At 42.2% G+C, this 26245-nt stretch overlaps 1 protein-coding gene across 1 annotated transcript in view; it reads left to right on the top strand.

The window, feature by feature from the left end:
• Positions 1-25989, top strand: part of UBTD2 (ubiquitin domain containing 2) — a 54678-nt gene extending 28689 nt beyond the window's left edge. Inside the window, exons 2-3 of the mRNA XM_075509794.1 lie at positions 1850-2086; positions 25420-25989. Of these exons, the coding sequence (XP_075365909.1) occupies positions 1850-2086; positions 25420-25817 (635 nt within the window). The 3' untranslated portion in view covers positions 25818-25989. The remainder of the gene's footprint in view (positions 1-1849; positions 2087-25419) is intronic.
• Positions 25990-26245: the final 256 nt, after the last annotated feature.

Genomic DNA, 26245 nt, shown 5'->3' with positions numbered 1-26245 from the left:
ACTGAGATAAGTATTTCTGATATATTGACACTTAGTCTCTCAGTCATGTCCCTCACCCCCCCACACACACTTTGCCATAAATATGGTTTATAGTTAACTGTAGAGATACAGCATAAGTCTAGATTAAGAACTATGAAGAATATTTAGACTTTACACTATTCTTCAATTGAAAACTGAATGCTGGAATAAGATTGAGGAGAGGTATAAGGTTTTTTGTCAGCTATCGTCAACTTTCTGCCAGAAAAATAAGAGGGTCTGGAGAAGGGAAATATTTCTTTTTATCTCTGAGGACGTACATGGGATACAGAATGCTAAATGTAAACTCTTGTGTTTGTCCTGGTGCTCTCCCATCCTTGCAGACTAGCCAGGAGCACCTGATAAGCAGTAGCTTTGCTCCACGGGCTTTGATATCACAGCAGCTGTGGTGTCTCATTCTTGTGAGAGGTATTTCAGCATGGGTAACGTGGACGTGGGGTGACAGACTGCATTTCTTCATGCTTCCCTGGCCTGACGGCAGCTGGGGTTCCCCTGCTCTCTTGGGACAGCAAGGGCTCTTCACGGAGAGCGTAGGAGGGGATGGCTCTTCAGCATCATCTGTGGTGGGATCCTTAGTTGACTTCAGTCCTGTGTAGCTTACCTGTCTTTCAAGAGCCTTTAGTACTCATCACCCAGTTCCTATGACCTGTCCCATGGTGGGGCTGCTTATTTTCAGCTGCAAACACACTTAAATTTAGTTTAACTGTTGAAGGACACTTCATTTCCTCTGGAGACATTTAAACCGTATTCAAGGTTTTGCGGTATTGAGCTGTGGTGAGAACTGTTTTTGTGGTTTGTTGCTGCTCTCTTGCCTGTGCTGTCCTCACTGCTTTCTTCCTCGTACTGTCCTCGCAGGGTCCTGTTGCAGCGAGCTTCCACCTGCCAGGAGGGGGCTGAAGGAAGTGGGGTTTTAATTCTTGGAGGGAGAAATTCTTCCCGGTGTGCACTGAAGTTTGCTCCCTTCTTTTTCCTTTTCCTTTCAACAGAAGTTGAAATAACCCCTTACTCACACAACTGGAAGAGAAGGGTTTAGCACAGTCTTAGCAGTGCTGTAATTTAAATTGAGCAGGTAGTTTTAATCCACCAACATTATACCTGTGTGATTATCTTAACTGGCTATTACACAAAAATAGCTGTAGTTAAAATGAAACAAATGCTTTCGTGTTTATTGTGAATGAGGTAACCGCTTTTTAAAGCTTGATGGATTCCTGGATTATTCTTTAGGGATTTCTGTCTCTGACAATTCTAGCCTGTGTGCATCTTATTTGCCTTTCTACATATACTTACTCTGAATTAAAACTGTTTAAAAAAAAAAATTCTTTAGCCTCTTAAAACCCTTGTATTAACAGAGTATCAGGTTTGTGGAGCAGAGAGCATCGCTAGCAGTGTGGAGCGGAGATCCAGATGCAGTGTGCCCTCACTGCAGCCCGGTGGTGGGATGACGGGTGTCTTGCTGTACTGCTACAGCCTTTGGAAGTTGTCTGTGTCAGGTGTGAGTCTCCCAGCCAGGCACACACGGCACAGGCGGAGGGATGTGGAGTTACCAGGGAGCTTGGGGAGAAGTTGTGGGGTGCTCAGGGGAGCAGGTGAAATCAGCAAGCAGGAGGTAGCCCCTCAGTTTTTCTAAGAAGTAAAACCAACCTGGAGCCCAGGGGAGGGGAGGTGATGCCTCAGAGGAAATGGAAAAAAAGGATCATGATTGCCCAAAAGTAAACTTTAGCTCCATAGATCCTAAACAGAATAACCAAAGGGCACTTCAGTAGTTTTGTGCTATTACCTTTTTTTAATTTCCCTTCCTCTTTCTCTCCCACAGTTGCTCTCGGTCGTAATCAGCCCTTGAAAAAAGAGAAACCAAAATGGAAAAGTGATTACCCCATGACAGACGGACAGTTGCGCAGTAAGAGAGATGAATTTTGGGACACAGCACCAGCTTTTGAAGGTCGCAAGGAGATTTGGGATGCCCTCAAGGCTGCTGCACATGCTTTCGAGAGCAATGATCACGAACTGGCACAAGCAATCATTGATGGTGCAAATATAACACTACCACATGGTAGGTTCATCTAAGATGGATGTGGCCTAAGTATAACAGTAGGTTAAGGCAAATGTTTTTTTTTTTAACCTGAAAATCAATTGAGACATATATGCAATAGTTTTAAATACTTGTATTTCAGTATGGACAATGTTTTCCTATTTGGTGTTTCAAAGCAAAATTACATTAGTGTGTAGAGGGACCAAGAAAAGCTACCTTTCTATCGTCACCTAAATTTGAATGTATGATCAGGTACATGGTCTAATACACAATTTAAGAGTCTAATCTCTGTAAGCAACACTTGTGACTTTCTGTAATCTTTTGAAACACCTGCATGCTTGAAGATACGTTTTTCTTAATTTTTTTTCCAGCCTTCCTTTGTAAAGGAGTAGATTATTTTTTCCTGATCTTATGAGTTTCTTTGGCACTTCAATTGTTTTGCGTTTGGGTTTTTTTTTTTTTTAATTTCTTTTCTGAAGAGTATGAAAAACTTTTTGGGAAAGTTGGTGCTGGCAATCTGCTGTAAGATTCTGTACAAGATAAACTGTAAGCACTTATTTCAGGTGCTTTCCCTTTCATTCTGTTGTTCTAAATTCTGATTTTTTTTCAAGCTCTGTTCTCTCTCACTCCACCCTCTGAAATGATTCACTCCCCTTTATTCCCAATAGAAATACAGTTCAAGTTCTGCATTTAAAAAAAAAAAAAAATAAAAAAAATTTGAATGGATTTGTAGCTTCAGTAACCAGAAAGAATCAGGAAATAAATAAAAACAAAATAGTATCAGGAAAAAAACAAAACAAACTACAACCAAAACAACCCACACCAAAAAAACCCACCACCATCCCATAACAAAACAGAGTGAACTCAAGCAGGCATGTGTGCTGGTTAGGCTCTGCTTGATGTCCTCTCTTCCAGAAGGGGCTTGAAGAGGCTTGCACCAAATAATGAACTTGTTCCAGATACGTGGAGCTGAATGCTGTATAAAAGACACTATATATGTGCTGGTTAGGGTCTCCCGGGAAGAGAAAAAGGATGATGTGGAAGATTGTGTACCTTGCTTTCTGGGGTAACTAGTCTTCATGAAATTGACTACTCATATTACCTTTTTTTTTTTCTTGGTGGTGTTTAAGGCCTTGCTTTCCTTAAGAAGTCACAGTTGATCATGTATTTAGTTTGGAAGGGCTGGATTTGGGGATGTGTCGGTCTTTTCCCATACTAAAGTGTGAAACATTAGTAGTTCTTGGGGCTCAGCGTGTCGTTTTCTCCTTTCCTGTTCAGCAGTCAGGTTCTCTGCAGTGTCGTCGCTGAGAGGTGGAAGCTTCCAATGGTGCAACACGACCTGGCTTTTCCATAATTCATGGGCAATCTTTTGTGGTCCTCCACATCATTGTTTGTTTTCAAGGTGGTTTGTGTTGTGCTGGTTTGACTGATAATGAATGAGTTTTTTTCAAGGGCAGTTATGCCTACGGAAATGATTTCTGTAGTAGCTGTAGTTTTAAAGAGAAATTTGTCAGTTATTTCCAGAACCTGCCAATGGCAAGGAGATCTTAGAGGATGTCAATGGCAAGAGAATTGTATAGATGAGAGGAGTTTGGCAAAATTGATAACAGAAGTTACTGATAATTTTAAGTCCCCATTCAGAAAAATGGAAATAATCAGTATCTCAGAGATTGAGTATTTGCAGACCTAAGGTAGTCGCTGCATTGTTTTGCTTAGTTGCTAAATTAAAAATAGTGGAGGTCAGGAAAACTCAATGTTGTATATGGGGCAGGTTTAACAAAATATAGATTATCTTCCGCTATGGTCTCTTACTGCTTATGTGAGTTGCTTTCCAGATCAGACTTTAGCTTAGCGTAAAGAATTGTCTCTTAGTGTGTGAATGCTCACTCTCTGCAATGATGGTCTGAGTCTGCTTGTGACCGTACACAGAAGACTGATAGAAACATAATTCTTTTAGTAAATCACAATTTGAATCACGAGCTTGCTTTTGTAGTAAGAGGGATATTATTTGTATAGTGTCATTATGAAACTTGACGAGACCCCGGTAATGAGCTATTTTGACAGCATTAGATAATGTATTCAGTTTAAATGTTGCACAAGTGTACATATGAACAGCACTTCCAGGGGAAACATTAAATTTACAGCATCAAGTCATGCAAAGAAGCCATTTGACATGTTAGGTCTCTGCTTTACAGTGGCATAACAACTTGTAATTGTGGAGGAGGGTTTTATTCAAGTGGGAAAGTTTAAGTCTGCCTGGAAGAATGTGTCTTTGGGTTCTGAGATGGAGTCGCTTGTGTGTCTGTGTTCCTCGCTTATGAGAAAAGAGGATGGGTGATGCATAGTTTTGACACTCCCAAATTTTGAAAGAGCATTTCTTAGGTTTTTTTAATAACTGCTTATTAAGCTTATTCAGAGTTTAAGGTTTTAAGTCACAGCAGTTTCTGGTTGCAAACAAAAATCTGAAACTGGGCAGATAACTCACATTTCTTCTCTTTGAGCAGTCTGAGGAATGTAGGATGGATGCCATGCCCTGGAAATTAGCCCTTTTAACGTCATTGAATGTAATACTTAAGGGGGAAGAAGTATGTGAACTCTCTAAATTTGGCTTTTCAGCAGACAATTTGCTTGGGGTCCTGCCTACTACTGGCAGACAGTAGTCTGCTTTCTAAGGCCCACATGCAGAATATTCAGAATATTTCAGAAATAAGTCAAGAATCAAACTTGTGTCAGAGGCTCTGTTGCCCAAGCCAGGCCTGGCCTGAGGCCAGATTCCAAATACAGACAATATTTTGAATATTTATCCAGGACCTCAAGTTTAGTGGTGATTTTTGTACCCACAAAATTGCATTACTTGCTTTTTGTCCAACTTTCCACTGGTGACGCTGGTCTTGTGCATCAGCTGCTTGCATAGTTCTCTGTGCAATGTGACCTTTCCACTACAGAGAAAGCTACTTCTTTTAGAAATTCAAGTATTTCTTAGTCATCAAGCATTGTTAGTGCTGTGTATGAATAGATTATGAATAAAAGCCTTCCATTTATGGGCTCAGTAATTCCTGTTATCAGCAAACTGAGCTTATCTCCAGGCAGGTAGAACAACCAAACAGTTCTTCTGAGTGACACCAAAAATCTCCATGTTTTTGTTTACAAAAACTCATTTTGTGCAAAATTTAAAAAGGGAAAATAGCTGTTAAGGAATCTAGCTGCCGTATATGCATTAACTACCCAGTCAGGTGCTTACCTGACTTACACTACCATCTAGATTTACCATGTAACTGCTGAGCAGTGCCATGCCCTGCGTGGGGTGGTCTGTCCTCCCACCCTGCCCTGGGCTCTGCGCAGGGACCTGGAGCATGGCAGGGGACCTGTGTCACGTCTGAAATTCATCTTTTATATCCTTTTTATTGTCTATAGCTGTCTACCTGGCCAGGCAGCGAGTACCCATCCAGTTCAGGCTGTGTCTCCTGTAACAAAGTTAGGAGGAGACTTAAAATGCTTGCAGAGCCTCCTGAAATAGCACCTAAATGCCTATGTGCAATTTTATCTTCTGGTCCACCAGAAACCCTGGTAGAAACTGCTAGGGAGTGCCAGCATGCCTCCTTGGAGTTTAGGCTTTCTTTCTTCAAATGGGAGGAAAAGGGAAAATTTGCTGCTCATGTTGTGCATGAAAACACTCTGTATTTCCCCAAAGAAAGAAACCATTTAGGAAGAAGACGTGTAGAAAGCAAGTCAAGATTTTTTTCTTTTTTCTAGGTAAATAATTTGACAAAGTAGCTCTGGCATTTTTGTACATCAAAACCTGTATTTGTGATGGGACAGACAAGGATGGGACATTCTTCTTTGATTTCTTAGCTCACCAAAGAATCTTGATTCTGAAGGAAAACCAACATCAACGAAGATAAATTCCTTTAACTCTATTGGAAAAAATGAAAAATTTTTAGTTTTTTCCTCTCCCAAAGGAACAGGTTTTCTGCAAAACAATGCAATGCTATGAGACTATGGCATTTCCTCCCATTTCTTTTCTATGTGCACAACTGAGGCTTAAAAAAACAGACTAAACCTGAACATCTCCATTTTAATTGTCCCTGTGTGGTAAGCATGTTGTGTACATATTCAAACCCTGTATTACTTACAAAATTAAACCTTGTGGGAAGTGTAGGAGTGGGAAGAGGGGGCTGGGGAGCGAGTAGGGACTGACCAAGGTTTGCAGATACAAATTCTGGCCTAGCTGATGCTGCAAAAATAAAATTGCTTTTTTATTCCAGAAACCTACAGGAAAGTGAGGGAAAAAAAACCCATTTCTTCTTAACACTGCGTTCAGCCAGATACCTCACTTGTCTAACCTGTGTGAGGAAAATTCTAACCAGTATAATTTTTCTAATGGATGCCTTTTGCTGTCTTCTGCGGTTAAAAATAGCACGTAAGAAGTATTAAATAAATAAATAAGCTTGTGGGGTGTGCTTAGCACTTCTCATCTATCTTGGGTGCCTCTGTGGGATGTATTTAAAAATAGAAATAACGTTATCGCCAATTTATACTTTTTTTTTTCCGCTGTCTTAAAGTAGCACATCCTCAATATTTTATTAATGAGTCCATTTAAATTTAACGAAGAAGGCTTTTGCATACTTCTCAGCTATCAAAAAAGAAACGTTGGAGCGTGTAGTATTTTATTAGGGTCTGCACCAAATGTTAGTGTTGAGCTGAACTTGTCCTGAGAGTAGTTAATATTAATTGGAATCTGTCTGGGGTTAAGTGGAGTTTTTAAATTTCAGGATGGACACTTAATCCACTGTAGCATACTTACCAGTATATTGGATTTAACTCTTCAGTACTATTTGAACGATAAAAGGGCCTCTCTGTTAAGCCCAGTGGCTTTGTGCTCGGGAGCAGTCAACTTCTCTGTGCCTTAAAATACAGCTCCTGTAGCTCACAGCATGCTTTTTCCATGAGCAGTCTTGCAGTGCTGGCTCTTTGTGTGCAAGCAGAACTGTCATATTTACTGTGTGTAACACTTGAGATCATGAAAAGTGGGGATGTGAGTTTTTAACTTAAATGCTGGGGAAAAGTAGGTGAAATTACTGAAATGTTCTTGCTGTGAATAGAGCATTTTCTTCCCCTTTGGGTGACATATTCAACAGAAAACCATAAAAAAAAAAACCCCAAACAAAAAAAACCCGAAAGCCACCAGCAGTGCTGTAGAGGAAAGCATGCTTCACCTCCGCTGTTTACCCCACCCCAGTCCAAACACAAATTTGTAATTCCAGCAAAACTCTTTTTTTTCCCTATTGAGCTGTAACTGTGCATCATACTGTGTTATTTGCTGCCTTTGGGCCTGACGGTTCCCTGCACTAAAGAGCAATTTTTAATGGCTGTGCCTGCAGTCCTGCATCCTCTGTGCACTGCCTCCCCTTTGTGTGCGCTGGGGTTTTGGAGACTCTTGCTCTCTGAAAGGACATGTTACATCACTTCATGTACCTGCCATCCTTTAGTGCTCAGCTGCGTCTCAGTACAGCGCTGTGGTTCAATAGACCCATCAGGATGCACATGCTCCTTACTGAGCAGGTTGGGGTTTGGTGTTTTGTTTTGTTTGGGGGGGGGGGGGGGGGGGGTGTTTTTTTTTTTTTTAAGTACTTAGCCAGTACTATGCGAGCACTTATTAGTTGTATCTGATAAGGAAAGTTACCCTCTGCTATGTTGAGAACTTCATTTTTGTTTGTAAATGAAGGTTTTCATGCTGTTGCTCAAAACCTCAGGAGTGCAAGGGGAAGGGGAGAGAAGGCAATAGCTAAAGCTGATCAGATGGTTTGATTTGGGGTAAATGGGAGAGCAGCTCACAGCACAGGTGCATTTGGCAAGATGTCAGTGTTGCTTTTAGCGTTGATTGCATTCATTGTGCAAGAAGTCCTAAGGAGGTTTTTATACTGCTTAAGTAAATCACTGGGAGCGTTGGAAGACTTCTGCTCCCTGCTGCAGCTGGTATTTCACCTTGTCTTATTCATCTCGAAGTAAATCAGAAGAATTATTGAAGCTTTTTTGGAAATGAAAGCTCTATCTGTGCTCAGAAGTGTTGGACGGGCACACCGATGATTGATGATGGGCATCAGCATGCTTTATTGCTGCCTAGCACTGATGGACTGTTCATATGTTACCTTTATTAGGATGGTGTTTTATTAACTTTGTTCAGTGGATTGTATTACCTTGTTTCCATCCTTACTGAGATTATTCTGATGTTTGGGGAAATTTCAGGCTTTGCCTTGCTCTAACTTCTTTTCTGCAATAGTTTTATGTAAAGTTTACATAGCAAGATCATGCTGGTGCAAGAAATACAGGATTTGCCTAAAGCAGTTGTCCCCAGTGTTTGAGACTGGATGGACGACATAGTCTGTACTGGTGGTAGAGGCAAACCATAAGCAAAATACCATTTTCTTCTTCTTAGCAGGGCTGAGGAACACAGTAATGATGGGAAAGCAGAGCAGTATATGCCATCGATGTAAGTTAGTCATCCCAACCAGCCTCGCTTATAAGGAGAGAGGAGGGTGTACAGACCCTCCTTTGCATGACAGAACCGCCCAGGGTTGTATATGACTTGGAGTGAGGGAAGGGGGAAGTGATCACGGTAGCTTATTTTTGTAGAAACAGTAACTAAGGATGAAAATAGCATTCGGTGCTTCTCTTGAAAAGGAACCAGACAGTTCTCTGTCCTGGAGAGGAAAAATTAGCACCCAAGTGCCAGCAGTTCTTTTAAGGCTGCATCAGCTGTTAGTGGCTGTGCCACTTTGTATTAATTTAATAAAAGGTGTTATATATCACAGGCATATAAACTGGTTTGTATTAAAGCCAGATCCTGTATCAGAAGAGGGTTTCTTTATACCATCCAGGAGTGAAATTAGACTCATTTTTTCTAAGTCAAGTTGAAGCACGGTCTCTAATTCAAACGACTAGGTATGAATTTTATTCTGTTGCAGACTTTGTGCATCACTTTTTAGAAAAACATCTGCTGCGGTGTTTTTACCTATTAAATGGGAATATCTGCCAAACCCTGCTCCTTCATGAATGTTAAGGCTCCTCATGTCACATATGCCTGACCCTTATTAACATCCAAGAGGTGCTGTATGTGAATGCCAGTGGTGGGATGCTACTGTAAATGAGTTTTCTGCAACAGGCCCTGTGTATCCATCTCATATACTGATTTTTCAGGCTCCCAAAACAATAATCACTAAAAGTGAGCTGCTGGGTGTAGATGGGAAAGGAAGCAGTGGAAGGTAGTTGACAGGCTCTCAGGAGTTAGTCTTTAAATTTGTACGATAATTTGGAAATATCTACAACAAAATTATATAGTAGAGGTTTAACACTGACCATTTAATATACATCTCCCTTAAAATAAGTAGCTCCAGAAGTGGAACTCTGTAATTTTTGCAGTGCTTTTTGTATGATGGCTATATTGGACTTAACTGTTGTATTGATGAATCTGTGGTTGAGGGAATCTGTACAGTAAACTTCACCTTGGCATGTTTAGCGTTTTAAATTGAATCTGCTTCTGTAAACTGCTGCTCGTTAACCCACAAGATCCTTGTGTTTTTTCTCCCACCCTTGCCTGCAAGCTACTGTACCCATTGCGTAGCCTTTGCTAGGGGGTTAAGACTGTGGGAATTGCTTTCTCAGTAGCTCATTTCTCTGAAGAGACTTTTTAATTGTCATTGACAAAATATTTTTTCTGTCATGCATTACAGTGTCTACACACACGAAACATTGTTGAACAATGTGTTTTTGTATGTGGATACAGAATGCTTGGTCAGGTTTTTCTGATGTCTCTTTAAAATGATAGTGAATGGTATTTTGGTGACTGTGGCTGTCTAATTTTAGATTTCAGCAGAGTTATGAAAGCTTTAGGAGGTCTGACTATCAAAGCATATCTGTCAATATGATCAGCAGTAGTACTGAGATGAGCATGGAGGCTGTAAAAGTTAAGGAAACTCCTGCAAAGCGGTGGAGGAGACCAACTCATCTTCAAAATCCATTTCATGGAGCAACTTCGTGCATGCTCCTTCTGCCCTCTCTGTCCTCAGAAAGTACCTCCTGCTGATGAGAAATCTCTGAAATGCTCTGGCTGTTTCACTTCTGCTCAGGCACGGTAATTGCTTTTTCGTTAGAAGACGTCATCTAAATTAGGGATCTTCAACCAGTGGCCTCCAGGCTGTGTGCTCCCTGCTCGGACACAGAATTCAGCCTGCTTCAACCTGCTTCCCAGTGGCTGCTCGGAGGCAGCTGGCAGGGTGGCAGCTTCTCTTCCCCTGCTGTGTCCTGCCTCCGTGCTTCTTGGCATTTTCTTTGTCCATCGTTGAGCCGGCACACCTGGAAAGATGGCTTATTGCTCTTGGGAAATACCTTTTTCTGGGGAGGCACGCAGTGCTGGGGAAGGGCAGAGGCACTGCTGCCCTGCTGCATGAGCAAAGTCCTTATAAATGTTACACTCAAATCAAGAAAGGTCTGTAGTTGTCGCAGTTGAAGACTGGCCAGATACTTAGAAGGTCTAGCAAGTTGTCTGGCAAAAGGAAGAGAATTGTTTCATTTTTGCTTTTGACCCATGTGAAATTTAAAAAGACAAAAGTCAATTATCACACCAATTACTTCAACTTTTACTGTCATTTGGAAAAGGAACTGAGGATTCAAAATGTAGATGCAAGCTGCAAAATGTTTAAATCTTTTCTAAAGCCTTGTTTCACATTCTCTTTTACCACTTTCTGTTGTCGTTTGACTTAACAGCACTGTCAAGTCCATAAAGCCTCATCACATGACTGTTGCACAACTGGCAGCTTTAGCTGCATTTTTCTTTTTAAACTGGAACTTCAAGGAGGAGATACTCAAATTTATAAATACGAGTGAGAAAACACCTCTTCCTGGCTGAAAATACAGCACGTTATTTCGGTTCCTGGATGCTTAAAGCAATCCATTTGTTTACCTTCACACTGAAAAAGGGCACGTTTGCAGCATTAATTTGTAGACTATAGTGCAGTAGAAGCACCTTCTTTCATAGTAACCACTTCAGAGCTGGGAGTTGAAAGCTTTGGAGAAACCTTTGATTTTATTTTTATGTTTAAGTGGAGTTGTGAATGCTTACGCTCTTGAGTTCTTTCCCCGTTTCCCTTTTGAAAGCATTCTATGGGAGAGGGGCAGGGATTTAATGCGAATAACGCTATCCTGCATTGACCTGGGGTCTCGCAGCCAGTTGTTTTTGCTCTTCAGTGGTGTTTTCTCCTGTCTTTGCTCTGGTTTTTACGCTGAAAGGACCCATGCAAAGCAGAGTGTTACTGTGAAGGTGCCTATAAAGCACAAAATAAACTGAGGAAGAGAAACCCTTGTTTTTATGTGAAGTGGTGTAAAAGATTGCTTTCCTAAATAGCAAAGCTAGCTGTTGCTGGTTTTTTTTTCATTTGATATAATTGCTTGGATTGTTTTTGCTTGAGTCAGAGGAGGGATGCAAGGGAGCAGGGAGGCAATGCTGTGTGGCAGGATGGGGCTCCTGCTTTGCCAGGTCCCGTCTTTAGAGCTGTTGGCACTTTGGAGGGGAGAGTGTGCATCCTAGCAGGGGAAATACTGAGAACTAGCGACTTTGGAGTGTGTGGGTGTGTTCAGCATCTCTTTCAGGTATGAGGCACACCATGGAAGAAAGCAGAATGTGTGTTCTCAATTTGGTAAAGTGGAGTTGGCTTCCAAATACTGACCAGGGCTGTGGACCCTGAATGCTTTAAGCAGTGGAGTAAGATGAGCAGGTTGCCTGCTTCCCTTTACACAACCTCCTTGTTCCCCCTCCGCATCTCTTCATGGGGCTGCAGGATGCTGAGCAGGGTCAGTGAACACCTCTAGGTTTAAAATGTCCTCTGCCACATCATTGGGTTGCTTTTGACATTCATCTGTTCCCCCATCTGGTTTATAAGACAGCTGCAAGCACCTATAGCAGGGTGACTTGCTGGGTATTGCAACAGCAGGAACAAGCAGGAGCTGGGAGTCGGGCAACTGCTAGGATGGTTTTGCTGCTCAGAAAAACATCTGTGCATCCACAGCGTCGGAAATGGTGGTAACGGACCATTTATGAAGGGCTTTTACTTTCACAGCCAGTGGCTTGCATGCATTTTAGAAAGAAAAGGAGGTAAACCAGCAGTGATTTTAAAATGCAATGCGCTGCAGAGGAAGACTTGTCTACCACGTAATAAAGTGATTCTTAACAGCACCATTAAATGGGTTATTCATTTCCATGCCCTGGGCTGGGTGTGACTCCAGGTTTCTGAAGAGCACTGGGGTGTAGCCCCTGAGTCCTGGGAGGACTGTGCTCCACTGGAATGTGCTTAGAAAAAGTGAGAGGCAGAGATGCTTGAAGAGATGCTTGGAGTATCATCCATCGCTAGGCTCTCACCATACAGCTTGTGGCTGAATTTAAAACCATGTGTTTGTATGGTATTTTGTTTCATTAGAGAAATGCTTCTTGTAAAAGTGAGCCGCTCAAGAGATCCCCTGACTGAAAATTAGAGAAATGCCAATAAATTCTTTTGTAATTGGCAAATTCCATGTGAGAAGGCTGCGTCTGCAGCACCTACCACGCAGTGCTCCACAGAGTTGGTGTTTCTCTTGTTCTCAAGGAAGCAAATAACAGCCAGGTTAATGTTTGGCCAATATTCATGTTCTTTCTGTATTGCAACCACTGCGCGTAGCAAGTGGTGGAAAGCTGAGCACAGAGATTTGTGAGTAGAGAATGAGGGGAAATGACAATAGCTAATCAATGAGGCAATTAAAGATAATAATTGGAATTGGGTTAGCGTATCACTACTGGAGGTGCTTGTATTCTAATGGTGCACCCCTTTCTGTTATTTTGTTTTCCGTCCTCTTTAAAATTCCAGATCATTATGTGGGATCTCTTACTCTTTCCTCCCATTCACTTAAAGCTAACATGCTTGGGCCAGTACCCAGACACTGAGGAGTAAGTATATGTATTCGCAATGTAAAATGCACCTTGTGCTGCTTTAAAGCAAAGGGCTGCTGTGGAAGACGGTGAGAAGACCCACTCCTCTTCAGGAATTGCTTTATTTTCCTTACCGTAGCCTTCATTAGTACTTGAGGCACTGGGACGTGTGTGATTCTGCAGCTGCTGTCTTGTGTGTCGGGTGTTCTCCGTAGGAATGGTACAAGCTCTCTCTGCCGTCCCGGGTACAGCGTGTTGGTGCTGGTGAAGGACACGTTACGTTGTTGTGCTTCACCAGACTCCTCCTAACCTTGAAACAGAGTCTATTTTCTCAAGCCTCTTCAGTCTGGAGCTACAGTTAAGATGATGCTTTCTGTCATTTCTGCTGTGATTAGTATTTTTAAAATAGTTACACAACATTCTTTCTGAGGAACGCTGGATTTCCATGTTTTCTTCAAACGGAGCATTGAATCAAATCATCAGGATGTAAAGCAGTTGTGGCTGGCTGAAATATTTATAATCTAAGTGCAGGTTAGAAACTATCAACCCTTCAAATAAAAACCCACTTATAGCTATAGCCTACAGTTGTTTTCCTTAAATATTTTTAACTTCTGCTCTTGTTATTTTGAAAGGTATTTTGAGGATCTTCGTCAACATAATTGCTTGGACTCTTCTCAAGTCTCTTCCCCTGGTAGCATATGCCCGTCTGTTTCCCGTCTTTGGCTTCAATTTGCCTTTTCTGCTGTGGTGAGGACGACTGTACAATACTGTTTTCAGAACTGCTTTTTTTTTTTTTAACCATTAATGTGTGACCAGGAACCTTTAAGGAAAAAAAAAAAAAAAGACTGACTCTACATGATGGCCATTAAACGCTCAAAATAAATCTGGACTCATGACGAAAGAACCTCTCAAATTCTTCTTATAAGAAGCTGCAGACCGCTTGTTGCAGTCTTCCAGACAGAAGTATGTCCATCTTAAGTGAATAATATTCCTCTGGTGTCTGATAGTGGTCAGGACATGATGTCTAGTTTATTAGGTACTTCACAGGAGTGGACATTTACTCCATCATTGGCCGCTTACAGCAGTGAAACTGGGTATCTGCTTCATCTGCCTTGCTGTCTGCTAGTAAAATGAGAAAAAGAAATATGAAGTGTTTAAAATGTATTCCTCGTTGGCTTACACTGAAATTTTCAATGAGAGCCCCCTAGATGCTGCCTTCTGTGTGAAAAGGTGATCTTCAGAGGTAGTATTGCTTGCTTCTGTAATTGACACAGAGTGTTTTGCCCTAAAATTGGTGTTCCTGAAGGAACTGGTGTCCTTCAAAGTGCCTCAGTGGTAAATGAGGGGCTCAGCAAGACCTTGGGTGTCTCGCTCGCTCCTTGCCCGTGGATGCACCCTGCTCCTCCTCCACGATCTCTAGTTGACAGTGGCCATGACATTTGTCATGGTATTTAATAATAGGAAGGTATTTAAATAATAGAAAGATGGTAACTTCTCTGCAAGACCAAGGCAAGATAGTTACAGTCAGAAGTGTCTGAGTTGCAGGAGCAGGCCAGGTAATGGCTGAGGAAAGTCCTCCCTGGGGTGTGTTACAGAGAGCCCAGGCAGTACTTGCTAGCCTGGTAGTGAGCCAAAAGAAGGCATTTTAGTACTTTGAAGTCTTCCACAACCTCTTTCAATAAATACCTTGAGATGGTAACTTCAAGTCATTACTGAGCTTCAGTGAGTGTGTTACAGAACAGGTTCACTTCTGGGAATGAAGGAGAAAACTCCTGAATATCTTCAGCACTTAGCAGGCTGATAAGGGTGCATTGGAGCCTGATGAAAGCATGTGATAGACACCGGCTTCATCTGGTGAAATCCAGATTTGCCAGTAAGGGGAAAAATACTAATTTCTAAGAAATTCAGTTTTTTTCTTAGCGCTAGCATGCCTTGTGATAATACAGCTTGAAAAGGTTAAAACAATAAGGGACTTCTAAATCATAACTTGAAAGAGATTGAGTTTGTTCAGACCTAGAGCTGGTATTTGCTTTTTGCTGACAGTTACCACTGAGAAACGGAGTGGGCTTTGCTTTTTTGCTGATATACATCTGAGCCTAACACAGAGCCTAGTATGGAGTAAGCGATGTTTGTTTTGTAGCATTATTGCAAAGAAAACTTGCAACAAAATAAAGTGTGTGTTTCCATACACATTTTGACTATTAGTCATTATACAGAAATAATGAAGTCTCAGACCTGCCTTGATTTGTTCCGTAGCGATCAAGCAAGTTTTTTGTAGAAGGTCATAGCTGCAGCAAGGCCTTGAATGTTTAACCTGTCTGGGCTCTCACCGTCTGTGCAGATCCCCAAAGCCTCTGCTCAGTGCACGTTTAAGGTGTGATGCAGCTCTGACTAACATGCAATTGTCTATATTTATGCTTAATCAATACATTTTTTTCTTTTTTATTGTAAATAAGGTAACTCTGAAGGAACAGCATCCTAGAGGTGAAGAGCACATTACATGGGATAAAGCAATACTGCAGGCTTCTGTTGCTTCCCATCTTTCCTGCAACCTTTTGTAATCCCCTTCACCCTCACCTTTTTAAACAGCCTTGTGTTATAGTTTTATTTTAGGATATAGGTATTAATGTGGGATTGTGTCAGTTTGCTTGACCTCCTTGGAGCCTTTAACATTTTTGCTGGTTATCCTTGGAGACTGAGCATGCAAATGAATGACTTCCATGCTCATTAGCAGGTCTTTGAATGTCAACACAGGGATACAGGCAAGTTTGGGAGCAGTAAGAGAAAAATGATCAGGGCAAACTTTTGTCTAGGTCATTCTGTGCTTTCTTTCTATCCCCTGTTGCATATAGGTAGGTTGAGGGGAGGGTTGTTGTTTAGTCATAGAAAGTAGGAGTTTTCCACATCCTTCTCTCATTGCAAACTGATGTGGGACTTCTCCGCACTTTGTAAAAGCCAACATTTGCTTTTGTGTTCAGTCTAAGGGGTTGTCTCTGCTGCTGTGTTAGCTGAAGCTACCTCGAGCCAAATTTCCACCCATATCCACTTCTAGCTCAGATTAAACTAATTCTCAAATATCACTTTGCTGCCCAGAGAGGGCATTGTGGCGGGCAGGGGATTGTTTGAAGGTTAAGCGCGCTGGCACTGGTCATGCAGTGGAGATGGAGCAGCTCGAGGTACTGCAGTCACTAGTTGCTAATTGAACCTCCCTGCGTAGGGCAGGACTTCTGAGCATGACCAGACCGTGCCTTCTCCACTTGAGAAGCAAAAGGACATGTTTTTTCTTGAGGTGGCTACAAGAGTCGGTCCAAGGTAGGACAAGTGGATTGTACTTAATGAGATTAGTCTCAAGCAAAGGTAAAGTTATCTTTTGCCTTCTGTCTTATTGGGAAAGGAGTGCAGCAGGCTCTGGTGTATTTGTTAGATGATGGAGTGGTCCATGGTGTTGATCACCAGTGTCCTGCTGATCTTAGCTAAAGGAAAATCATCTTAAAGTAAAATGCAAATAGTATAGCTATTTGCAAACTTTGTCTTCCAGAAGTAACTGGAAATAGCAAAGTAGTTTGTCATATTAGGAAAGTGAGACTGAATAGTTATGGTTATTATGTAAAAAGTCCTGCTGTAATGGACAAAGGCTTTTTTCTCTGCACGCTGAAAACAGTGCTCACAAAGCATGTTGCTGTTCATAGGATGATAGACTCTTTGTAAACATAGCGGTCTAGGTTAGGATTAACAGAACTTCTGGAGTCCAAATGGCATCTTCTTGTCTCCTGTTTTCTGAAAGAATAAAGCGTTTGTACCTCAAGAGCCAGTATGCTATGTTTTCTGGTGGCCTTTCTGCAACATCATAGTCAAACATCCATGACTTCTGCATCAGAAGGAGACTTCTACAAGTCTGTTTTAGGAGAGCAAAGGAAAAGCTTTGTAGACCTCCAAAGAAAGCAAAAACTGCATAAGTCTTTGTGGTTGGCAAGAAAAAGGAAAATCTCTATCAGTTGTATAAAATGCTGTTGTTAACCTCCCATTTGGTTTTCCATTTTAACCGTGTTAGTCATAGGATTTTGGATGCTGAGTGCTAGGTATTCACTCTGGATTTATTTAACAACAGACTAGTTAAAAATTCAGTGGTAACAAAGGCAGTGACAACTTCTGTAAATCTGAGTTCAGCTTCTGTGCATCCTCATGCTGAACAGATAACCTGGTCACTTTAAACATTGCCAAGTTAGCTGTCCTTGGAGGGCTATGGTGCAGGCTCAGATGGTTGTGATACTATGCTTTCTTTTTACTCTCCAAATCCCCTCACCCCCTTTAAGAAGATAGATAATGGAGAACAGCAAATGTAAATGAAGAAAATATACAGAGAAGCTCTTTTACCAACCAGATTTTTTTTTTTTTTTTTTTTTAGTTTTTATCTAAGAAGCCTGTCTAGACAGGCATCTTCTATTTTAATGACATGCAAAGCAGAATAGTACATGAATACTTCATTAGTAAAAAGACTTGTCATCTTTGAACCCTGCTGTAATGTTTCTTGGAAGCTGTTACCTTCTTGCAATATTAGATCCAAGTTTTACAGAGTGATACAGAAGTGGCAGTACATATGGTATTGCTAACATGACAACTACCAAGTATTAATACATAATTGACTTTCTCTATCAAACCTCATTTGGGTAAAGAACGACTCACCAATGAATCGATCTGTTCTAGAGTTTGTATCATGACAAAAGCCTGCAAGGAAAGGGAAGGGGAAACTTGTAAAGGATCCCATGACTGGGTGACTGGTTAACCAGCCTCTGAACCCATGGTTGTGGTTAAAATTCACCATCTTCTTGCATTGTTTAGTTCATAGTTGTTATTCATATCCTGGTCTAGTAACTGGCAGTCCTTAGCCACGTTGTGGATTACAGGTGTGCACCAATCTGATGGGTGCCTTAGTTGTCTGCCGCAACCAGAGCAGATGAAAAGCCAATGAACTGCATAGACTGTACGTATTTGTGCTCTAGTAAAACAGTATTAAGGAAGAACTAGCTCTGTTCTGTAAGTTACACCGCTGTCATGTTTTGAGCTTTCTGGTGTAGGACCCCTCTTCTCTGGCTTCCCCTCTTTCTCTGGCAGATGAGCACGATGGGGCTGCAGATCCCAGTTCGTCTGACAGGATTGCCACTGCTGTTGTTGGCACTAGTGAGGATTTTTAAGAGGAATTTTGAGGGAGTTGGTTCAGGGCCCTCAGCCCCGCTTTCCCACAAGCATTCTCCTTCCCAAACCATTCTCTGTCCCAACCCGTCCCCCCTCCCATGGCAGCTAATCCCTCTCCTCTCCCTGCCCTGCTCTCCCCCCTCCGGCACAGTGAGGACAGTAAGGGATGCACACCTACTAACTGGGGCTAAAATTTGAAGAAAAGTGGCTTGCTTATCTAGCGCAGAAATTTCTGTCTTTCAGAAGACTGTATTAATCTTAATTATCTTTCACCTTCAGCCTAGTTAATTAGTGTTAATGAATTAACTGATGCTGATGCTCTGCTATGATAAAGGGAGAGGATCAGCGTGCCCAGCAATGCACCTTGCATATCTGCACCAGCCTTTTCCCAAAATAAATACCCCCTGCTCCGTCCCTGCCCCCCCCTCCCCAAAATCCAACCCAAAACAAAAGGTTTCTGACAAACACAGGTAGCAATGGCATGCAGGCAGATTAGCTTTCAGTTACAACACATGGATGAGACATACCTCAGACTGGGTGGCGATGGCACATCCCTCTTAGCCAGCAGATTAGTGCAGAAGGAGCTGCACAAATCCCTTGTCTTGCTTCGCTGTTCAGATGCACCTCGGTTTCTTTGGCAGGTGAGCGTTGAGGCAATGCCATCTTAGAGTGCAAGCTTCACTCTCTGCAGTGCTGCTGCCCTCTGGTTTCGGTAGGTACCGGGCGCCGCTGATTCAGTGATAGCCGTTTGGGTTTTCCTCCCCTTTGCCAGCGTGCAGGTTTGAGTTGCAAAACTAGTTTTAAGAATGGTTTACTCATGAGATTGCCAGCTTGGTTTGCAAACCTGCCCCACGCTAGGGTAAGGTGTGCTTAGTTTGAAGCAGGGTGACTTAGAGACACATGGGGGATCTTTGGTTATGTACTCTGACTGGGATCGGCTCTTCAAAGTATTATTGCAGGAAAAGCAGCTAGTTAGGATCATTCAGGTTGGAAGGGACCTCAAGAGGCTGTCTAGTCCAACCCTCTGCTGCAAGTAAGCGTGTCTCAGGTTATTGCCTTGCAGAGCCTTTTTAGACAGCTGAATGTACATTATTTTATCAGCGATCTTGGAGCCTGGGTAAGCCAGGTTTTCTGAGGAACATCCAAGCATAGAGATGAGCATGAGCAGTGCAGTAGCTGATTCAGTGAACCAGCTACGAGCTAGTTCTCCTGCCAAAGAACGGGGTGGGAGGATTATAAAGGCAGTAGCAGAGTGTCTTAATTTTCTCCTCCTTTCCCTTGTAATGCACTAAGCACAATTCCAGTCTGTCTTGTGCCAGTTGCCGCAAGCAGGAGCGAGCTGGTCCCCGCTCACCAAGCAGCTCCTGAAGCACTGGGATCTCCTGCTGGCTCTGGGAGTTGTTCTCCTTTGTGGAATTGAGCCAGACCAACAATGGTCCTGTAATGGAAGAGCTGTTTTTCAGTGAATTTGAAATGAGAATTATTAAATACTTAACACTTATCTACAAAACCCATTCTTTAAGGAGCTGGAGTAAGTTCTTTATTATAAAGGGAGGCCGAAGATGAGAGCAGAGCTGTGTTGTGTAAGTAGTTGTGCTGTGGCTTAGGAGACAAGCTTGTACCTTTTATAAAGGCTTTGTACAGTAGCGTTATGGTAGTTTAAATTTGCATAGCCCATGGAAGTTTAGTGTGGAAGAAGCATGGGAGGGGGCTTATATATGTGGTTTATTATCAAGTGCTTCATCCACAGCATTAATGATTATAGCCAGTTTATTGTTCTCTGTTTGTGGTGCAAGGCACAGGCTTGCACGAGTACTTCCATGCGTTGCTCTCCAGAAAATGGGAGAGCTACAGTTGTTAACTGCAGCATTAAGTCGTTTCAGTCATTATTAACTCCTCCCAGTTTGTTATGGTTGTAGGTGAGCTGAAACAAAGCACTGCATGTTTTCACTTGCCTCAATCCTGTTCATGTACTGAGCAAAGTCACCCTTAACCACTCTCGCGTGCTGTTGACGTCAGTACACATCTTTTTTTCTTATAAGATCCTGTGTTTCCCAGCCGTGACCTGGAATCAGCAACTAATAAAGATGAAGAGATAGTTCAGCTTTTGTGCCTCAGTCATTTCTCTCTAGGAGTTGTTGTACTGTAGGACCCAGAAGAAGACCCGCTTGTTTTCTGATGCTCGTAATGAGTTTCAGGCATTAGTGACCTATATTGGATTCAAACCAATAGTCTACAGGTGAAAGCTCTGCTATTGCCAATTTATTCAGCAATCCAGGCTCAGCTTGGGTTTGGAATGGAGCTTTGCAGTAAGAAAAACAAATGAACCAGCTGTTCCTTGGGCAAATGTGTTATACACAGACACTTAAGCTCTTAAATTAGCTAGTCTCATTGCAATGCTAGATTTTGTTTTGTGTCATCTTAATTTTTCTTCCTGCAGCAAGTCTGTCTGGGGGAAGGGAAGAAGAGATGGAAATCTGCTCAGTTTTTACGTTCTGGGCGTTTCTGAGCAATCTTCCTCAAAACTGCTCAAAATCTTAAAGAAATAGAAAGCACATCATGAACAGAAAACAAGAAATTTGCTGCTTTTTCTGAAGAGAATGGTATGCAGCTTTAAAGAAATGCCAGAATGCCATTAAAATGCATTAAAACTTTTTATGGTTTTGGATGAGTGTGGTCATATACGCCTGATATCAATAACTTCTGCAAAAGCTTACCTTTGTGTCATTTAAGTCTCTTAAATTGCTAGTCCTTTCATGTGCAGAAGGACAAGTAAGTCCAAACTCTGAACTGCTTAGGAGTGGGAGCAGTATCTCAACCAGTCCTTTTTTAGTGTTTTCACTTATCAATCCAGAGAAATATCTCCATCCTAATAATCTCAGTAAAACAAAGTTTTATGGCCTTCCAGACAGTTCATTTCAAAATGTTACAATTCTGTGTGCTTGATGATCACATCTGCTTATTTTTCCACCTGAAACTCTCAAGCTGTCTCCTACCTGGATAACAACCAACAAGAAGCTCTACCTCACAGCTCCTTCCAGAATTCCCCAGTGTCCAAGTCAATATTACTTTTGAAATATTAAAATAATCCCATCCGCTGTGGTTCTAGCATTGTATCTTCTGTTCTGTCTGACTTGAATCAAGCCTATAAAGTTAACTCCATAACTCTGTTGCAGCATCGATACTGAATGACTCTAGAACTTGCTTGACAGTGTAAGTCTTTAACTGGAAAATTCTCAGGGTAATGAATCAGTGAGATCCTCAAAGCACTCCTTAGATCACATGCCATGGCACCTTAATTCTGAATGATAGAAAGGCAGAGAGGATTAAGGTGTGGGTGGGTGGGTTGGTTTGTTTGCTGGTTCTGTCATTGGCTTTCCTCAAAGATAGTTCTTCATGTTGCTACCAGGATGTTTTGTGTCCAAGTTTATTAAAGTCATGTCAACATCTAGAGGAGTATTTAAATACACAAAGAATACTCAAGTATATGAAGTATTGATGAGCTTAATTTGTCCTCTCCTCATTGTTGTAAGATCTTTTTATAACATCTTGGTCTTTCACGTCCAGTGCAGAATCCTCCACTTAGACCTGCATGCCTGCACCCTCTCTGCTGCTTTTTTCCTGAAATCTGCCACTTTTACATGGTTTCTTTGTACCATCCAGCAGTGAAAAGTCAAAGTACTAACTTGCCTTCTAGGCTTTGGCATCTGAACCTGGTCTGGTTGCCTGATGCAGCGGCCAGCTGCAGCATCTGGGGAAGGAAGGGGAAGCAGGGAAGGGGAAACCTGTCTAAGTGGGGCTGTGGGACGGCCGTCCTCGCGCAGCTCCGAGCACCCTGCCCGCTGGTGGAGTGCGGTGCTGGCAGGGGAGCGTGCAGGGCTGCCCGCCTGAACGGCGAAACCTGTTTGCATTGCTTTTTTCCTTCTCCGGTTTATGGGAGGCTGCATCCTCCTATGCCGTAACTGGCTGGTGAGGACCCTTGTTGCCTAGGTAACGGGGAAACCTAAAAAAAAAAAAAAAATTTTTTTTTTCTTTTTTTGCTGTGTTTTCTCATAAAAGCTTCATATTCTCTTAGTACCCTTTCCTGCTGAATAACTTTTGTGGCCCAAGCTGATGTACCTTGCAGGAAGGATCAGAAACGTGGTTTTCAATTATAACAGCAAAATTACGAAGGGTTTTGTAGTTCAGATGTTTAATTTCCTGTGTGCTTTGGGCTGCGTAAAGGACGCTGCAGCGAGTGCCTCGGTGAAGAGCTGCCATCTGGCTGGTGAGATAGGCCTGGCCGTGGTGGCTGCGGGTAATTCAACCACTTTCTCTCTTCCTCTCCAGTAATACACAATAATACACAAAGATCTTGTGTTTTTCTGCATCGTTTAAAATAGCTCCAAACTCACCACGCCTTTAACGCTTTCAGCCATCGTTTCACTTTTGAACTCTCAACCAACGTGACACCCCTTCACTCTCTGCCTTGAGTTTGTTGCCGTTCATGACATCTTGAAGGTTGTAGCAGAGCCCGACCCTCTCCAAAGATCACTTAACCAAAAGCCTCGTAAGGCCCAGCTGGCTGAAGAGGGCTGGGCTGTGTGTGCACAGCTCCGTGTCTCTGGAGGCGAGGACCAACACCTCCTCATCTCCCTTCAGCTCTGGCCTGGCTTCAGCGGGCACGGTGGGCAGGTGAGGAGGCGGTGCTGTCGTAAAGTCTGTTCTGCTCGCAATAGTAGTCTTCTGTGTTTTAATCAATACATCCACTCTTGAAAGTCATTGAGTGGTATATAACAGGACTTGAGAGTCTTAGCGATGTTTTTACCAGTACAAGTGGAAGAATGGGATTACCGGTGAGGTTTATGGTAACCTGTTGTTATATTAACAATTTATGATAAACAGTTTCTCAGCCTGGGATGGGACTGTGCAGTTTTTATTGGCAAGAGGTTTCCTCAGCTGTGTCTTTTTTCCTTTTTTTTCCTTTTTTTTTTTTTTTTTTGTTAAAGACAGACCTCCAAGTTAGCTGCTGTTTCAGAGGATCTTTTTAATATTGCTTATCTGATTATGATTAAGCAATCCAGTGTTTATAGCATATGCTTTGACCTTGATGTTAGTTCAGCTGGGCAAGGATATAAATGATGAAGAAACTCCTTAGCAAGCTTACCCCATTGTATTTAAAATTAACTCTTTGATATGCTATTCTAAAATAGGAGCTTTTAAAGAAAGATACGAGTTTAGCTGCTCTTGCTAAATTTAAAGGCTGTTGAAGTTTGGATTTTTCTTTTTTTTTAGCAGCAAACTCATCTACTTGTTTCTATGAACTATGATCCAGAATTTAGTATTGTGACATTTACTAAATAGATCAGGCATACAGAATGAAATGAACACTGTAAACCAGAACTGACGTATGGGAACTTCAGGCCTTGCTCTATAAATCATGAAGTACCATGAAAGGTATGGATCCAATACGTTTTTGATAAAAGCTGATTTGCTCTGAGATTCATAAATGATACAAGACTGTAATGAGTGGTATAACTATATTATTCTGGATTTCATTTTTTGGTTTGTTTTCTCAATAAATCTCAGGGCATAGCAACCTTGGGGCTGCCTGTACAAACAGAAAAGCCTCCAAAAGCAGCTGCACCTAAAACATTGATCTTTTAGCCAAAGATTTCCTCTGTGTGTTTTCATCAACACAAATTATCCTTAAAAAAGGGTGCTTCCATCTAAAAGAAAGAAGATTTCCAGCACAAGATGCTGCTGTCACAGTGGGCTGAGTGAACAGTACGTCCCCAAGTTATAATTTTATACTGCAGTAATTTTGCTGATCAAACAGCAAAGTTTAAGACAATTCACTGTCAGCATGAAAAACCCTCCAACTAAAAAAACCACCCTTAGTTTCTAACAAGGAGCAGTTGGGTGTTGTGTGCAGAACTGCCGAGTCAGAGTTTTTAAAATATTTTGTAGCTCAAGGACTTGGCTCTTCTTCAAACATTTCCAACTACAAACGGATGGGTAATCTTGCAAGTGAATGTGCCCCCTCTAGGGGCAAAAATGTGGAAATTTGTTATAGCAGGTAAATTCAAAACAGGAGAAACATTTGCTTGGAGTGTGAATATCTGGAGTTTTTTAACCACAGTGAGAAGGGATTTCTGCTGTGATTTAGGATGCAGCTTCCTCTGCATCTCGGTTTCCTGGCTTGCTGCAAGAGGTGATGTGTGCTGTATGCAGCAGGACTCTGCTTTCAGCCTTCTCTTACTTTAACTCTTAAAACATGATGAAAAATGTGCTGCCGTTTTTCCAGAGTAGTTCTTGAAATGTCTTTATAAAGTGTGTCTCATACTGTGAAAAAGTCAGCTTGTATTTGTTAATTCAGTGTTGTAATTCTTGAGCTGTTCTGTGCGCCTTGTACCATTTCGGTAAGAAGGAATGCCGTACGCAAGGCAGCGCACCACTGCCCGGTCGTCGTTAACACGGACACCAAGATTATCCTGAGGAACCTCTCAGGAGTCTGGGGAAACAAAAATCCCTCCTGAAACTTCAGGGCTTTGAATATGGGAGTTACAGACACTGTGCAAATGTGAAGTATGTGCTGGGTGTCATTGCTGTGGTGGTGACACTGCACTCCATACGGAGCCACAGAGCTGTCTGACTTGGGTGGTCGTGTTTGTTCTGGCAGTGCTCGCTAAAACATGAGTCCTATATGAAACCATTTCAGCAATTTTTGAGTGTTTGAGAAGTTACAAAATCTTTCTTTCACAGTGGTCTTTTGCCTTTGGTCTTTGCCATTTTGCCTTTTCAGAGCTTGGATTCAGGATCGTGTAATTCATCCAAGTAGCATTTTCTGGGTGCGCACGTGCCCTGAACCTCAGGCTGTGCTGCTGGTGAAATAGTCCTCTTCTAAACAACACACGGGGAGGACATCATCCTCCCTCATCTCTTCCTTCCTGCTGCTTTTGAAGTATATCCTGGTTTATCTGGAGGGAGGGGTGTGTTTGACTTTTAGGGGGTGCTTTTAAGTCAACCCCAAGTTTTCATATGAAAACAAAGTGAAGCAATTTCTAATGAAAACTTCAGACTTTTTGTATCGGTCCTTTAAAGCCTCAATTCAGACCTCATGGTTCAGATGGTTTAACAGTGGGGTCGGTGCTTCTAAGCATGACAGCTTCAATGTTAAATGTGAAATGCATTCACATTCATTTTTTTCCCCTCTTATCTCCTAAAGGTGCTCTTACAGAGTGTTACGATGAACTGGGCAACCGGTACCAGCTTCCTGTCTACTGCCTAGCCCCACCTATCAACATGATAGAGGAGAAGGGCGACCTGGAGACTCTGGATATTCCTGATCCCCCGCCCAATTCAGGGCACGAATGCCAGCTTCGTTTGCGCCTGTCCACAGGCAAAGACCTCAAACTCATGGTCCGCAGCATGGACACAGTGTACCACATGAAGAGGCGGCTGCACGCAGTGGAGGGAGTGGAGCCAGGCAGCCAGCGCTGGTTCTTCTCGGGCAGGCCGCTGGCAGACAAAATGAAACTGGAGGAGCTGAAAATCCCAAAGGACTATGTGGTGCAAGTCATCGTGAGCCAGCCCTTAGCAAATCCCACCCCGGTGGAAAACTGATTTCTGCTTGTTTATTGATTCTTCTTTCCTCCGTCTCTGTCCTGGGGTTTGTTTTCACTGCCCTCTCTTCTTTCGGTTTGTCCTGCTAATGGATTGGTTCCAAGAAATGACCAGCAAAAATTCCATCTGTGATGGAGATCTGCAAAAACAAAACATAAAAATGTAAACTGGCCTTTGGGGTTTGCCTGATCTCATATTTAACACAACAGCAAGCAGCACAGGGCAAGGGCAAAGGAAGGAGTGGGAAGGGAAAAGGGAGGAGGTACAAGGAAGGAGGGAAAAGATTATTAGTTCACGTAATACAAAAATGTAATGATTCTTAAAACTGTAGGTGGTGGTGTGATCCATGGAGCCAGAGCAACAGAGAGCACTTTTATTTAAAAAAAGAAAAAAAATTTAAAATTAATCAATTTATAAAATTTCATATC

This window comes from Mycteria americana, chromosome 8 (genome assembly GCF_035582795.1).
Source record: "Mycteria americana isolate JAX WOST 10 ecotype Jacksonville Zoo and Gardens chromosome 8, USCA_MyAme_1.0, whole genome shotgun sequence".
Lineage (NCBI taxonomy): Eukaryota > Metazoa > Chordata > Aves > Ciconiiformes > Ciconiidae > Mycteria > Mycteria americana.
This window is presented reverse-complemented; position numbering and strand designations above follow the sequence as displayed.